The 18,036-nt window shown below is 34.4% G+C and overlaps 1 protein-coding gene across 1 annotated transcript in view; it reads left to right on the top strand.

The window, feature by feature from the left end:
- The window catches only part of ATP8B4 (ATPase phospholipid transporting 8B4 (putative)), a 230,711-nt gene that overhangs the window by 108,868 nt on the left and 103,807 nt on the right, over positions 1 to 18,036 (top strand). Inside the window, exons 9-10 of the mRNA XM_051973787.1 lie at positions 2,917 to 3,005; positions 8,071 to 8,267. Of these exons, the coding sequence (XP_051829747.1) occupies positions 2,917 to 3,005; positions 8,071 to 8,267 (286 nt within the window). The remainder of the gene's footprint in view (positions 1 to 2,916; positions 3,006 to 8,070; positions 8,268 to 18,036) is intronic.

The raw sequence follows: 18,036 nt of genomic DNA, 5'->3' as shown, positions 1-18,036 counted from the left end.
TAGTTTTCATATATTGTTTTATTCATTTGCTAATGTTTTTTTCCTTTTCCTCTCCTGTGCTCTCCTCTCCTTTCCTTCCACTGTCCCTCCCTTCTTCTGCCATCCCTCCCTCCTTCCCTCTTTTCTCCCATTCTCCCTTTTTTCTGCCTCCTTCCTTCTTTTCTTCCTTTTTTGTCATTAGGTTTTAAAATTGGAGCCTTATTTACCTCATAAAAAGAATTGGGTAGAATCTCATTTTTCTTTCTAGTTAGAAGAAGTCATATCTATCACATGAGATAATGTATAAAAAAAACTTTGTAAAACTTAAAACCCTATGTAAATATTAACTATTATTACTCTGGGAATTAAATATTAACCCATAAACTCATTTTTTTCTTATATTTTTTAAAGGAGTTTGCTAAATTTGCTCTATAGTCATTCCATTCTCTTTGTATATATTTTTTTCAATCTTTCAGCATAACATATTTGTGTAATCAAAATTTCATTCTTCATGCTTCTTGAGTCCTCCTCCTTTCTTTGAACTCTTTAAATATGTTTTTCTAGATGCCTAGAGTGTCCCATCAGACAATATCTGACATCTCCCTCTATTATAATTGTGATCTCCAAGAAGGCACGAGAACCATAAGATATCATATTATGACCTCCCAAAGTTTGGGTCATTGCTACTTCAGCAGCTGGTCCCCCCAAATGAACTGAGTCAATACAGACTAGCATTTATTTACTTATGTTGCATTCTCTGTTTTCTGAAGGATGAAATTATCATTCAAGGAAAGCATCAGTTTTTCAGCTTTAAAAGCAAACTTCTAGCCAAAGCCTGGTGAGTAGAAGTCCCATATCAGACAGTATCTTATAATGGAAAGAGTGCTGGAATTAAACTCAGATAGATTTTTGGCTGAAAGGGATTTCAGAGGAAATCTAGTCTAGTACTGTCATTGTATAGATGAGGGACCAGATAAGAAAAGAGAGGTGTACTACCTAGGGTCACACAGCAAGCTATGAGTTAGTGTCAAAGCTAGGATTTGAATCCAGATTATCCTGCCTCTTAGTCTGGTACTCTATGAATTATGTCTTACTGACTCTTCCAAAGGACTTCAATTCAAATTCCAGCTCAGTTACTTATAGAGTAAGTAACCTTAGACTAAATGTGACTTTAACAAAATCACTTAACATTTCTGAATTTCAGCTTCCTCATCCCCTTAAATGAGAGACTTAAACTAGATGCACTCCAGAATCTGTGATTTTGCCATTGCAATAGCTTGAGAATTCATCATCAAGTTTCATCTTCCAATTGAGCACCTTTCCTGTATTCTCCTTAAAATGATAACTTTTCTTTGTCCTTCCAGTAACTCTCTTTAAAATGCTTCTTACTTTCTTTCATATATTCTCTCAAAGAAGTATCTTAGGGATACTTTATTGCCTCTTCCCCCCTCATTTCTTCCTTTTGAATAAGGTGTATCCTTCCATTTCTATATAAATTCAAGGTAACAAGCATTTATTAATCTAGGTGGTGAAGTGGAATAGTGTAGACCTGGAATCAGGAAGACTCATCTTTATGAGTTCAAATTTTATCTCAGACACTTATTAGCTATGTGACCATGGACAAGTCCCTTAACCTTGTTTGCCTCCATTTCCTCATCTTTAAAGTGAGCTGTAGAAGGAAATGGCAAATCACTATAGTATCTTTGTTAGGAAAATCCCAAATGTGGTCATGAAGAATTGGATGACTGAATAATAATGTGCCAGGTTGTGCTAAGGACCATATAAGCATTAACAAAACCGTCAAAGAGTTTACTTCTGAGGGAAGACAGTATAGCACATAAAAGGAAACTGAAAAGAGGTAGGGAGAAGGGATCCTACAGTTCATGCCAGAGAATCCACAATGGAGCCTGCAGAGGAAAGAGAAGGTAAGCATTCTCTGGTAGATTTCCTTAAAACAAAGCTTCTGGGAAGAACAAATGAATCAGAGGAAATGGCCTCAGGGGAAAAGTACACTTCCAGTGGGAGAAGTTCAGGATTGTATATCAATCACCATTTCAGTCATGAATCATTATATACTACCAAGTGTCAATTCTAGCTGAGATATATTTGCCTTCTAAATTAAGATTTCTATTTTACTTTGTATATATATTACAGATATCTGAATTCATGTGTATTATTGCTGTCCTTCCTAATAGTGTCTCCTGTGAATTACTGAATTTCTCTGCTGATATTGTTTTTATGCCATCCTAACTCCTTTCTATAGTATCTTATAGTATCCATAGATAAAATATAGAGAATCTGTGAACTTAGATCTGACATTTTTACCTGTGTGACTCAGGACAATTCATTTAACCTCTTTTAGTAATAACTGGATTTTTTGTTTAGCAAACTATTTGTGAATCTTAGAATGATCTAGCCTGAAAGTAAAAATGATTCACAAAAATGTTTTATTATATTCTTGTAATCAGTTGAACAAGCTATAAACTCTCCAGTATTGTTTTCCTTAAATTAGTCTATTTTCTTTTCTTGTGTTTTATTACCATTGCATTTTTATGTTTTGTACCTTTTCATCATTTGCTTCTTTACTTCATCATTAACTTCTTTGCTATCTTAAGTCCTTCAATACATCAACTTCTTTGCATTCAAAAAACCAAATAAGCAAACAAAACCTATCTTTAATTCTATCCATGGAAACTGAAACAGCATTTCTTAAGACCTTTAGTTTTAACTTATGGAAAAAAAAATTTCTCTGTAACATTTAAGTCAAATGACAGAATCTTTTGATTTACCCTGCAGGTCACTCTTTTACTGATAATGATACTCAGAAATTAATTTAAATAGAATCTTAATGTTTAAGTTAAACTCATTTTGTAAAAATATTTTAGATAAATGTATTACTATAAATTAGCTATAATGATTGTTATTTAATTTTTTCAGGTCCTGATACTAAATTAATGCAGAATAGTGGTAAGACTACATTTAAAAGGACAAGTATTGATCGACTAATGAATACTCTAGTATTGTGGGTAAGTGACTATAATAAAGTTTAACAATATTACTGAGTATTAAAATTCTAATATACTCTATTAATTTTATAGAAAATTTCTTTGAAATCTAGACATTTTCTTAAGAATGGGTTTAGAGTCTAGAGAAGAGAAACCCTGTGTTTTAGATACTATGATAAATTAAGAAAAAAAGATTATGGAAGTTCTCACAATGATGAACAATAAAAAGTTGGTAGAAAGGGGAATTAAATTTTTTTAACCTCTTTGTATGACAGCATGGTTTTAGAAAATCAACTCACACAGAGGCTCTTTGGTGCCTTTACTGTCTCTGTGTTTAAGAAGGCCATTTTTTTCTGGCCTTCTGACTATTTGCTTTTTTAATTCAAATTCTTCTTACTTTTCAAAGATTCAGGTAAAGAAAATCTCTTTTCCTTCAAGAACTCTTCCCATCACATTTTAATCCACAGTTATCTCTTAAATCTGTTAGACTATAAATTCCTTGAGATCCAGGACTATCTTTCTTTTTATTTGTATCCTCAACAAGTTAGTAAGATGTTTAGAATCTAAATTTATTGAATTGATTTGAATTGTATTAAATCATTCTCTGAACTGCTAGCAATTTATTGTTTATATCCCTCATCTGGTAATCAAAAGGTTGCCTTAGCAAATGTTGTTAATTAATTCTTTGAAAACACAACTTTCTGAGAACTATCATAATAGGAAATGGTTCCATAGAAATAGAGAATGTCCCAGGAAGGAGGGAAGGGCCAATCAACTCCTAATAGGTCTCAGTAAGAATTTAATCAATCTCTTCACTATCTAGTAGGAATCTAGCTGCCCTTTGTAAAAAGCAGGAGCTACAAGAGTCTGGGCATACAGCCCAAGCATATTATAGGGGAGTTGGAGTTACACTGGGTTTGGTTATGCAAATAGATATCTCTTTTATGGCTGACACTTTATTGTTAATTATTATTTTATGTAATTTTGTTGATTTGTGTTACAATCTAGATGATAATTTTCTTGTGTATCTGTACCCTGTGTTTTGTATCTAGCATAATACCTTATACAAAATATATGAGATCAGAACAGAGTTCAAAGCAGAGCAGTGAAAGGAGATACTTAATCTGCTTTGAGTCTCCAGCTACTTTCTACAATCCATTTGATCAAATCAATATTGACTTTATTGTTATTATTAATAATAACACATATTATAATACATTACAATTTTAAGATTATTTTGGAATGATTATTGATTGTTTCATAGTACTTTTAGTAGCTATTGTTTTCTTTATATATACCAAGTGATTTCTACTTGTTTCCAGTAGAGGGAGTATTAGTTTCTATCCAATAAAAGAATGAAGGTCATTAGTTAGGAAGTGGCTATCATTCCTTCTTAATTTTGACTGTGCTTTAGCAGACTGATACATTTGACTCTGTAGGGAAAGGAAATAATAATACATTTTAAGCACTTTAAATATATAAAATTATAAGAATATATAGAGAAGATTTATATACATGGATAAATTGTGATCTGTACCTTCAGAGGACACTTCCAGTGAGATCATGGTTCAATTTGAATATTTGAGCATTTGAAGATGTTATTTTATATGAATTCATAACAATTTTTTAATATTACTATTCATATTTTACAGAGGAGGAATCTGAGGTTTAGAGTTTAAATCACTTTGTGACCTTGATCACACAGTTAGTAAATGTTGGAGACATACTTGGAATCTACATCATCCTGATTCTAAATCCAGAAACTTATTCTCTATAGGGAAATATTATACCAAGCAATGAGCAATTGGGATTTCTTAAAAGTGATCAAAACAGAAGATATTTGTTCTCAGAAGTTTGATAACCAGCCCCAACTATGTCAACAAACTAATAAGACTTGGAATATAATTGTTTCTATTTTAAAGTAACACATGGAATTTCTTTGTAGAGTGAAATCAAATTCCTTTACTTCTAACCCCTATGTATAAAATCTTCATTTACAGAATGGAAAGGGAGACATTTAAATATATGTTTTTTTTTTTCATAAAAAAAAAGAAGATAATCCTCTAGAGTAGTCATGCTCAACTCCCCAAAAATTTCTCCCAATGTGTTAGAACTTATTATTACATTAGACATAAACTCAGAAACAAAGTTTATATTACCATCTTTTAAAGGTCATGGCAACATTGTTAAACTGAATAGACTAACACCATAGTATTCTCAGCAAAATTAGGAGAGAGAGGAAACATTTTAGATGACATAGTCATGATAGAAGGCAGTCTTGGCTAGGCTAGACATTGGGTCAAATCTGTTAAAATGAAATTCAAAGGAATAAATGTAAAGTCTTATGCTCAGGTTCAAAAATCAGCCTTATAAGTACAAGATGGCAGAAGCATGGTTAGAAAGCAGTTTGTTTGATAAAGATCTGAGGGTTTTATTGGACTCCAAGCTCAATATGGAGCCATAGTGAAATAGGACAGCTGAAGTTAATGTAGCTTTGGCTACATTAAGACAGTCATAGCAACCAGGATTAAAGAAGTAATAGTTTTACTGTGCTCTGCGTGGTCCACACTGGATTATTATGTTCAATTCTGGATATCATGTTTTAGGATGGATATTGATATGCTACAGATCATCAAGAAGTAAAGATGGGGATAATTAATATTGTCAAGGGCCTCAAACTCCTGCTGTGTTAGGATCAATTGAAGAAAATGTACATGTTTAGCTTACTGAAGAAAAGATTTGGGGTAGGGAGGGTTTATTATAGCTCTCTTCAGTTTTTGAAAGATTATCACATAGAAGGGACATGAGGCATGTTTTGCTTCTCTACAAAGGACAATATTGGGAACAATGGATGAAAATTATAGAGGGACAGATTTAAGCTGAATCTAAGAAAAAATTGCATAGCTTTTGGAATTACCCCCAAAGTGGAATTGACAGCCTTAGGTGATAGGTTTCCTTGCAGTAGGGATAGTCAAACAAAAACTGAATGATCTCTTGTTGGCCATGTTACAAAATGAATTTTTGTTCACGCATGGATCAGACTAGATGATCCCAGGTCCTTTCATCTCTTAAATTTTGGCTTGTTTCCTTTATTTTTTAGGCTATTTCTCAAGAAAGACAAAGATTAAAAGTCTCTCTCTTTAAATAATAAATATTCCAGAAACTTCAGGTTTTTTAATATTGTTATGGATGTCTTTGTCAAATATCATAAACAATTAAGAAACTTCATATTATCTGAACCTGAATTTCATTTACTATGTACATGACATGTTTCATATTTGGAAATTCGCAGATAGATGTGTCTCTGAAAATGATGAAGAAAGTTTTGCTAGATACTAAGCACTATTTAAGGCCATTAAAAACCATTAAGTTTATTAGCTTTGCCTGAAGATAAGCAGAATAAATCATCTACTTTCCAAATGGGAAGCAACTTTTATTATTTTTTTCTGCCTTCCAAAGTCATTGTAACTAGTTTTCCAAAAAAAGCAAAAAGTCTCACAAGTACCTTTAAAGAGTTTATTTATTTATTTATTTCTTACCCTGCTAGGTCCATATTCATATGTAAATTGACATTGATTATGAAAGATAAGAATTTAAAAAGACCTTGAGGGACCAAGCTGTGCCAATTTACACAGTACTTTTTTTTTTCTGTCCACAAAGAAAATGAATATAGTAGGGTGAGCATTTTTATTTCAAAGTAAAAATTTTTGCATCAAGTGATACACCTGGTCTTTCTAAATGTTAAACTGTCTTTCAAATTATTAGTGATTTTCAATAGTCAAATGATAGGCAGAGATAATTTGGTCATTTGCCCATAGTTATGCTAAATAGTGATGAAGTGGAAATTGTGCTGCATTGGGAACCAGCAAAGCTTGGGTTCAAGCCCTGCCTCAGACACTTTTTAGCTATGTGCCTGGACAAGTTATTTAACCTTTCTGAGTCTCAGGGAACTTTCTAAGAATATTAGTTTAGAATGTTAGATTAGATTAGATTAGATTTATTGCCATCGATAGATTTGTGTCCATGTATAGCCAATATAGCAACTGGCTATAAATTATAAGTTTAGAGATAGACTGGTACTTTTGAGGTCATCTAATTCAATTGTTTTCATTTTATTTTTTTTAAACAGATCAAGAAATAGGTTCTTAGAAATCAAGAAACTTTCTCATGCTCACAGTTAGTAAAATCCAGGGCTGGCATTTGGACTCATATCTTCTTGATTGCATATTCTAGACCTCATTTAGTTAGCAGTCCTGGATTCTTGAAGACTCTGCCCAGCTTTATGATCGCTATAGATAGATGAACATCTGCAATGATGAGGTCACCAATTAAAGTATTTATATAAGAGGTATTTTAAAATTGTTTGAAAGAGACTGACCATTGCAATATCTGATTTGATTTTTCAAAAATTCTTTTTCTCCTTTTTTTCTTCCCTTTTAGAGTACAAGATCTTTTGCAGTGATGATTATTTCATTCACTGTATTTGTGTCCCACATGATAGTTGCTTAACAAACACTTGTGGATTGATTGCTTTATTCATAGAAACGTAATTTAGATTCAGGTAGTGTTATTTTAGTTGTTCACTCTTAGGTCTCAAAACAAAAGTGACTAGATGTGTTTTCTGATTTTTTGGGGGAGGGGTTAGTTCTTGTGTTATTATTGCTTGTTAAGAATTTTGTGGGTGGGCTTCTAACCAAAATACTTCATCAATATGAAAGTACTGTATTCTGTCACTCATATCATACATCTATATCTTCATTCTTTTGCTCCAAACATTTTGGAACTTCTTTTATTTCATTTTAAATATTGCTCATATATAGGTTGTTTCTATTGCCATTAGTATTACACTTTAACATATGGTAAAGAGAGCATATCATTGATTGATGATTAAATCATTATTGTTGCTAAGTTAAGCAGAATAATTATTTTTCACTAGATTGTTTTTAAAACTTAAGAGTTTTTTTTTTTTTTTTTTGAGGGGGGAAGATATCAATGAGCATGGCTTTTGGTTTAGCTCTTATGATCTTGAAAATGACTAGGGATTTAAGTTCAAGTAACCATAACCAGTCTGCTATTCTAATTTCAGATCTTTGGCTTTCTGGTATGTATGGGAATTATTCTCGCAATAGGAAATTCAATCTGGAAGCATCAAATTGGAGATTATTTCCAAGCATTCCTTTTCCGAGATGAAGTAGTGAAGAATCCCATTTTCTCAGGATTTCTAACATTTTGGTCATACATTATTATTCTGAATACTGTCGTGCCCATTTCCTTATATGTGAGGTAAGACGTCTTAACCCTTTCATAATGTGAAAAAAATGGTCTATATGTTTTTGTTTATATGTTTTGTTTATTTTTTAAAAACTATGATACCTTGCTTTCACCAAACTTGATCTGTTACATCTGTTATAGAGGCAGCTAAACTTTTGAATCTGTTTAACATTTGCTCATTGACTTGCTTCTTTTTTTTAGAATTAATTTTCATTTAAACACTTGAGCATCAGCTAAATTTGAATATCCAAGTCAATCAGGAATAGGTATAATCTAAATGTTAGAAATTTTAGGTCTCCTGGATTGATCTCTTGGGACTTGCTTCCTTCTCATCAAGTGATGATAATGAAGATTAGCAAGTATAATAGTTTATATTTGTATAAACCAGATCTCAAGGGAAGCTTGGAGTACTTTGCAAAGTGTGTATTAGTGATGCTTAGTTGGTAGAGAAAATGCTAAATGCAACATGATGTATAAAGTAGGTATAAGAGCTTTGAAGAAGAGAGGCAGTATTTTTTTTTTCCCCTTCAAAAAGACTTGGGTGATTCTACACATTTTTTGGAATCAGCTCCAGATGTGGAGAGAGAAAGACTTGGGAAACTGCAAATACATAGGGGAAGCTGGTTCCACAACATGTCCCTAATTTCCAACTTATATTTCTAGAAATTTGGGGGAATCTCCTTGGCAAAACAGGGACATCTTTCTCTTTGTCTCTCTCTCTCTATCTGTCTCCCTGTCTCTGTCTGTCTTTGTCTCACTCTTGCTTTCTCTCAAGTTCTTATAATAACTTTGTTCCTCAAATGCCATCTCTTGCTTATTATTTGCTTCATTAATATGGAGTCATTCAAAAGAAACATATAAAATACCTCAAACTTGGCTTCAAACCTAAGATATATTTTCATGTCACTTTTGTATAATCTTTTGTTTGTTATCACAACCATTAAGAGGCTGATAGCACAACTATAATTGGCTACATTTGACAATTCCAAAGTGATTAAATGACTTATCTGAGGTTCTATAATCACTTCTAAAGCCAGAACTTGAACCCAAATTTTCTGACTTAAAATTAGAGCTGTTTTCATTCTACCATGATGAATGTTAGCTTGACAAAGAACCAGGTGCAACACAATGCAAAACTCTTTTGATTTCCTGATGAACTTAGAGTTGAAATGGATCGTGTCATGTCTTGAGACACTATAGTGTAGTGAAGAGAAGCCTGAATTAGAAATCAGGAGAGCATGAAATGAAAGCTTGGTTTAGTGTAACGCATTCTGCTTTTGGTATTGGCAGACCCAAACTTAAGTTTTGCTTCTGCTACATATGCCCGTGTGATTCTAGGCAAGCCATTATGATTTTGAGAGTCTATTTCTTCATCTGTCAAATAGTAATAATAATAACTATCTGTTATATAATATTTACTATGTTACAGGAACTGTGCTAAGCACTTTACAAATATTTGATTTTGATCCTCACAACAATCCTGGGGGTGGGAAGATAGTAATAATATTCCCATTTTACAATTGAGGAAAATGAGGTAGGGTCACATAACTGTAAGTATCTGAAGCCAGATTTATGCTCAGATTTTCTTGATTCTGGGTCCTGTGCACTATCCCACTGTGCTAGCTGCATAAATGAAGGATTGGACTAAATGACTTCTAAGATTTCTTCTAGTTCCAAAATTATGATCTTATGATCCAGGTTCTAGATGGGTGACCTCGGATAAAAATGCCTTATTTTTCTTGGCTTCAGTTTCCTCATCAATAAAATGAATCTAGATTACTTCTAGAATCTAGATTCTCTCTTTAACATTCTAAGAATTTTTCTTAGTGCTTTTCGGTTTCCTCCATCAAAGATGTAGCTTAGTTCTTGTTGTCCAGTCATGTTTGACACCTTATGATCCTTTTTGGAGTTTCCTTGGCAAAGATATTGGAGTGGTCTGCCATTTCCTTCTCCAGCTCATTTTATAGATGAGGAAACTGAGGCAAATGGAGTTAAGCCCCTGGTGACACAGCTAGGCTTGACACTATCCACCATCACCTAGCTGCAATTTAAAAAATTAAAATTTAATTATTATTAAATTATTTTATCACTTTAAAATAATGGAAAGGTAGCATGCTATAAGGGAAAATATTGAAGACCTATATGATGATGGGTTCTGGTGCCCCAGTTTCCTCTTCTGGAAATTGGGGTTATATTAGTAGCTCTACTGATCACACAGGATTGTGAGGATCAAGTCAAGTTTTGTATATAAGATGCTTTGCAAACTGTAAAGTACCATAGAGAAGGAAGTGATGATGATGTAGAATTTCCAGAATAATAAATGCAATTTCAAAAATTGTGTGAATTCTCCATCTCAGTCAGACTCTTATTAAAGTAGATTAAGTGCTTCACTTTCAACCTAAAAAACGACATATTTTACTCAACTTAATTATACATATTTTGTCTTTCTTGTATAGAAAAGTATTTTACCCAAGCTTTCAAACTCATTTAAAAAGGGGATGCTTTAAAAAAGTTTCAAGGTTCATTTTCACTGTCAGATTTAATTTTTATTTTTCATTCCAAGCGTTTCTTGCTTTTTTGACTTGCATGCTAACTAATGAGTTATTTCAAGCCTAGTATAGTGTAACTACTATTTCGGTTCAAATCCCACTTCCAAAATTTACTAACTACATGACTTTGAACAAATGCTCTACCTCTCTGGGACTCAGTTTCTTCACCTGTACAATGAGGAATCTGGATGAAAATACTGCTGAACTCCCTTTTGGTTCTATATCTATGATTTCTGTGACCTACCTAATAGGGATGTGATGACACTCAAGTCAGCTGATATCTGTTAAATTCCTTTTATCTGTAAAGTGCTATACAAAAGTGAGAACCCTCTGATTATTAATATTTCTGTCATCTCTACATTCTCTTTCCATTAATTTTTATCTGCTTTTCCTTTCCTCTTGCTTTTTTCAATTTTAATTATGATGGAAAGATTTTAATATATAAAATCTTCTTATTTGGATGCTGGTCAGGAAACCAGAATGTCAAATTGTGCAGAATTGACTTGCAGTAGTGGCATGTGGCTCTCTCACTATAAATTACTTTGGGCTGTTTTGAGCTGTGGTCAGACTGGGCACTACTTAAGCTGTATACTATTGGCTCATCTTTGATTCTGAAGACTTTTCATGCTTGTATTCAATTATAGCATCTGTAGTAAATCCTGCTCCTTGCCAGAATAACCATGGTCAGCTTTTATGACTTTTCCTTTTATGTCTCAAATGTGCCTAGTGGCTTTCCATCTGAACATGTGCAAACACATATGTGTGTGTTGTCATCAGGAAGCAAGTATATTATGCACACACAACTTCTTTGAAGTGATTTGGCATTTTTCATTCAGTATATTTAAAATATTTCTTAAAAATGAGGAAGTGATTTATTGCTCAAAGAAGGTGTTGGAAGGAAATCAGCAGAGAACAGAGTTCTCTATTAAATGGAAAGGAATAGAGGATAAGAAAGGTTATTTCTTTCAGCAATTAGAATCTAGTATTCTAGCCTGACTTTAGGGGAAACAACGTATCTTGTGTTTCCAAATTATTCAGTTGTGTCTTTACTAAAGTAGTAAGGCAAACACTTCAAATATAAATGTTCTTCTATTGACAAATACAAAAATGTTCTTCTAAATAATAATTCTACTCAGAAGTTCACCTTCTACTCCTAATAGTCATCAGGTTTTAATTTTTTTTTTAAATAGATATTAAGAGAGAGGAGTGTGGAGTGGTAGCTAGAAAGCTTTCTTTGAAATCAGGAAGATTTAGAATTAGGTCCTGTCTTAGACACAAATTGTCTATGTGACTCTGGTCAAGCCACTTAACATTTTACTGCTCTTGGTAATTCTCTACAATTGTCTAAGTTGTAGAATATTTTATAGATGAGAAAAATGAGAATGTGTTTGAGGTCCCACAGTTTCATAGAAACAGAATCACAGATTTGGAAGTGACCTCAGGGACCTTTTCATCCAACCTTTAACTGAACTAGTATCCTCTCTATAACAAGCCTGACAAATGCTATTATAACCTTTGTTTGGAAACCTTGAGGTGAAGAGGAATCTTCTGCTTCTTAAAGCAGATTATTCCATTTTTGGGGGCCATTCTGATTGTTAGCAATTTTTTTCCTGATATTAAACCTAATTTTGCCTCTTCGCAACATTCACCTACATTTATAGCATTGCCTTTTTCAGCCAAGTAGAAAAAGCCATATTCCTCTTCTATAAAATAGCCCTTCAAAAAAATGAAGGGCTATCATGTTCCCTAAAAGTTTTCTTTTCCTCACGACAAATATCCCTAGTTACTTCAGTAAATATTTATTTAACATTGTCTTAAGGACCTTTACTATACTAGTTATTCTGTCTAGAAATTCTGCACCTTATCAGCATCCTTTCTTAAACGATGGCAGCTAGAACTGAATACAATACTTAAGCCATGGTCTTACTTGGGCAAAGTACAGTAGGACTAATCCCTCCCTACTTCTAAACTCTGCTTCTCAATGCAACCAAAGATGACATTTGCTTTTTTGCCATAATGCAGCATAGTGTATTATTGTCACACTTCAAGCTAAATTCCCTCAAATCTTTGTCAAACTGCCCTCTAGCCTTGCTTCACCCCATTTTGTACTTGGAAGTACATTTCTGAACCAAGATATAGATTATTTTACATTATTCCTATTAGCTTGTCTCTTATTAGATCCAGTCCCTGGATTGTCATTACTCTAGATTGTTCTAGATTGTCAAGATAATTTTGGATATTGACTCTCATTTATTGTATTAGCTATTGCTCCCAGCTTTGTGATAAACATATCATTTATCAGTCAATTAATAAACATTAAATACCTTTTATGTGCCAGGTCTTGTGCTAGAGGTACAAAGATACAAAAAGAGGCAAAAGACAACCCCTGCCCTCTAGGAGCTTACATTCTAATGGAAGAGTCAACTTGCAAACAAATATATACAAAGAAAGCTATATAAAGGATATATAGAAAATAATTAATAAAGGAAAGCAGTGCAATCAAGAGGAAATTTTGAGAAAGGTTTCCTGTAGAAAGTGAGATTTTAGTTGGTATTTAAAGGAGCCAGAGGGGTCAGTAGTTAAAACAGACGAGGGAGAATATTTCAAGCATGAAGCATAGTCATAGAAAATATCTGGAGTTGAGAAATGAAGTGTCTCAGTCATGAAACAGCTAGGAGATTAGTACCACTGAGTTGAAGGGTACGTGTTGAAGACTAAGGTAAAAGGAACATGGAAAGATAGGAAGGGACTAGGTTAGGAAGGACTTTGAATGCTACACAGAGCATTTTGTATTTGGGTCATGAAAGCAATGGGAAGCCACTGAAGTTTATTAAGTAAAGAGGTGACATGCTCAGACTAGCTTTTCAGGAAAATCATTCTGGTGGCTGAACAGAGAGAATAGATTGTAGTGGGAAGAGACTTAAGGTGAGGCAGATGTACCAGCAGGCTATTGCAGTAATCAAGATGTGAGACGATGAAGGCCTGCACTGGAGTGATAGAAATGTCAGAGGAGAGGTCATTCAAGACAATTGCAAAGATGACATTTAATGATCCTGGCACCAGCTTGGATATGGGGAGTGAAAGATAGTGAGGGATTCAGGATAACTGAGGTTGCAAGTCTGAGGCACTGGAAGGATAGTGTTGCTTCCCACAAGCAATATGGAATGTAGGAGATGGGGAGAATTTAGGAGGAAAGATAATGCATATTTTTTGGATATATTGAATTTATGATGTGTACTGATCATCTAGTTGGAGAGGTCTAAAAGACAGTTGGAAATGTGAGATCAGAGGTCAGTAGAGAAAATGGGGCATGAAAGATAGTTTTGATAATCATCAACATAAAGATGACAATTAAATCTATGGGAGCTGATGAGATCACCAAGTGAAGTAGGATAGAAGGAGAAGAGAAGAGTCCATGACAACCCCAAGGACACCTACAATTAGAGGTCATGATCAGAGAAGGATATCGAAAGGGAGACAGAGATGGAGTGGCAGCTAGGTAGGAGGAAAACCAAGAGAGAATGGTGTCCCAAAAACCCAGAGAAAAGGTGTTAAAGAGGAGAGAGTGATCAACAATAACAAAGTCTACAGAAAATAAGGATTAAGAGAATGCCATTAAGAGAAGGATTTGATAACTAAGAGCTCATTAGTAACTTTAAAAAGCATAGTTTCAGTGGGATGATAAAATTGGAAAACAGATCATAAGGGTTTAAGAAGAGATTGAGAAGAGAGAAAATGGGGACATCTGTTGTAGATGACCTTTTTGAGTTTAGCCACAAAGGGTAATAGGGGGGATGGAAAGGTGAACTGAAAATTTTTTCAGCAAAGGGGAATCTTAGCCATGTTTGTAGGAAGTAGGAAGTAGGAAATAAGCCAGGAGAAAGGGAGAGACTGAAAAGAAGTGAAAAAATAGGGATGACAGAGACCAATCTGTTGGAGAAAATGGTATGGAATGGTATCACTTGAACAAGATTGTAACAAGTAAGAGCACTTCCTCCTTGTGAGACGAGAGTGAAGGGGGCGATAGGGCAGAAATCACTTGAGTGATAGGAGATGAAGAGGAATGTAGAAGAGGGAGCTCACAACAAATAGCTTCAATTTTGTCTGTAAAAAAATATGAGCCAAGACTTTCAGCTGAGAGAAAGGGAAATGAGGAGTCATAGGTAGAGAGCAGGACAGTGAGTTGATAAGGGAGGTAGAGTAGCATTGCTGAACAGCATTTGGAGACTAATGGAGAAGGTGTAAAACATAAATTTTCAGTGTACATATTTATGGTAACAGAAATTTCAGTGGCTTCCTTCAGCAGCTTGTGAATGGGGGGGAAGGTGATGAAGGCTGAGGCATGGCTCAGCATAATTGGTGATATGATAAGGAGGTTGTGGATTTAAAAGAGATCAGTGTAGGGCTGAATTGGTTCACTAAAGAGTCAAAATGAGGGAGAGGATTCTGGAAAGATGGCAGAGTAGGTCGGCAAACTTCAAGCTATTTCAATTTCTCTCACAAATAGAACAAATTTGTGCCTCAGGGTAAACATAAACTGATGAAAAACCAAGAAGACTTGGTACAGAACTGGGATCCCACTGGTTCCTGAGAAATCTGAAGAAAGACCCTAAATTGGGGATTAACCAGTCAAGTACAAACACCTCCAGGCTAGCTCCACAGAAACACCAAATCAGGAGCCCTGGGGCTAACTAGGTGAGGCTGAACCAGGAACCACAGAAACTTTCATCTTTTAGACAGTGGACAAACAGTGAGGTCTGAATCCAGGAAGACTGAGGGACCCTCTGCTGATTTAGGAATGCCAGGCCTGGCTAGTGCTGCAGGGACACAGCTCTAGAAGAAAAGAAATCAGCACCAGGTGAGTGCAGAGGCAGTGGGACAGGGATGCTACAGGTGCAGGCATTTGCTGGAAGCTTTTGGTTGGGTTTCCAAGTTAGAAGGGAGAGTACAAATAAAGCTAGAGGCACCATCCCCCCCCTCCATGATTAGAGTTGTTACACTAATACCTTTCATTTAAAAAAATGAACCCCACCATTGAAACTTACTATGAGAACAGGGAAGACCGACATTCATCCTCAAAGAAGTACTCTGAAGGAAAAAGAGCTGTTTCTACCCCAAAGAGTAATGTAAAATTGCTCCCTGCCCAGAGAGAATTTATAGAAGAACTTAAAAAAGAATTTTAAAATCAAATGAAAGACATTGAAAAAAACTAAAAAAACCCCTAATTAAATAAAATAAAAACCATCTAAGAAAAATAAGATTATGAAAAAAAGTTACCTACTAGAAAAGGAGATTCAGAGTCTCACAGATGGAAAAAAAATTCTTTGAAAATTAGAATTGGGCAAGGGGAAGCCAGTGGAGCTATGAGAGACCAAGAAATAACAAAAAAGTTTATAAAGATTGAAAAAATAGAACAGAATGTTAAACATGAGAAAACTGACAGATATGGAAAACAGATCAAGAAGAGAAAAATATAAGAATAATTGAATTGCCTGAAAGTTATGACCAAAAAATGAATCTTGACACAATAATGCAAGAAATAATCCAAGAAAATTGTCCTGCAGTGCTAGAACATTAGGGGAAAGTAGAAATAGAAAAAAAAAAAATCCACCGAATACCACCTCAATGAGATCCTTTGTGGAAAATACACAGGAATATTATTGCCAAATTTCGAAATCTCCAGATCAAAGAGAAAATTGTGCAAGAAACAAGAAAAAAAAAAACAATTCTAATATACTGGATCTACAATTAGAATTGCACAGGATTTAGCAGCAGCTACAATAAAAAAGCACAGGTCTTGGAATCACATCTGCTGACAGTCAAGGAGTTGAGATGGGGAGAATAAGAGAGAGTAGAGAGGGTAGGGGAGATGGAGTATGAGAGGGATCAGGGAATTTGAGGCCATGGAATAAAAGAAAAGTAAGGTTATATAAGGAAAGGCAGAGGAAGAGATAAAAAGTCAATAGAATATGTTTAGATGAGGGGATTTAAGAGTTATTGAACATGGAGGTGGTAGATTATGATGGAAAGACCAAGGGTCTCACCAATTTTTTTTTTGGTGTGGTTGTGTGTGGAGAAGTAGTGCATGGGAGCTAAGTAGGTTAAAGAACTGAGTGCTATATGTGCTTTTATTTAGGTTGTTGATAAAAATATTAAGTAGCACAAGGCCAAGAACAGGTTCCTGGTACACACCACTAAAGGCCTCTTTTGTGTGAACTTTTAGCCATTTAGGATTATTAACTGGTTCTAAATCCATATAGAAAACAGTGTATGTTTAGGGAACACTTCTCCCTCTTTTCCACAAGAAGAACACACAAGATAAACAGTATGCATTCTTAGCAAGTTTTTAAAAATACCCCCTATTCTCTGTATTTCCTAGAAGTAAAATGATAATGATAACTATTGATAATAATCAATAATAACAGCATATTATATAGTGCTTTAAGATTTACAAAGTATGTTATATGAGTTAATTCATTTGGTTCTCACTAAAGCTCTGTGAGATAGGGACTGTTTTTTTTTTTTACCTCATTTACAATTGAGGAAACTTAGGGAAAAGAAACTAAATGATTTGCCCAGTGCCTCAGAGCCAGGAAATATCTGAATAGGGATTCAAACTCAGATATTCTTGATTCCAACTTTTGTACTGTCCTTTGAGCAATTTAGTTGTCCCCAGGTGATGAAATCCTAATCATACTTTTTCATCTTATGAGCGCTTTGATAGCCAAAATGAATTTCTTTTTCCTTATCTTATTAAGTTCCTCCACCTACTCATTAAATCAATCTCCATTTCCTTCATTTCCTTCTTCTTTTCATCCTTTTGTTCCCTTTCCCCTAATTCTCAAATCTTTCTCTAGATCCTCAGCATTAGTCATTTTTTTCAGCATCAGTTCTATTCCTTCTCCTATGGCATAGACCCCATATGTTATTGGAAGTCCTTGCTTTTCACCAAGCATCACTTATGTGATGCTCTGAGTAATTTATAATTATGCAAATCTGATTGCCCCCTTTCCAGGGTATTCTCTAAATAGATTAGACAAGAACCATAAATAAAATAGGTTCTAACAGTAGCAAAGCAAATAAAGACATGAAATATTCCATTTTTCTCCTCCTACCTCTCCCCTTCCTCTCCCCTGTTCTTTTCCCATTCATGGAGGGTTATATTTTCCCATAGACTTTTGTGCTTGTAGGGAATAGAACATCTCCTGGGACATTTATGCTCTGATATCCAG

Source organism: Antechinus flavipes, chromosome 2 (assembly GCF_016432865.1).
Source record: "Antechinus flavipes isolate AdamAnt ecotype Samford, QLD, Australia chromosome 2, AdamAnt_v2, whole genome shotgun sequence".
Taxonomy (NCBI): domain Eukaryota; kingdom Metazoa; phylum Chordata; class Mammalia; order Dasyuromorphia; family Dasyuridae; genus Antechinus; species Antechinus flavipes.
This window is presented reverse-complemented; position numbering and strand designations above follow the sequence as displayed.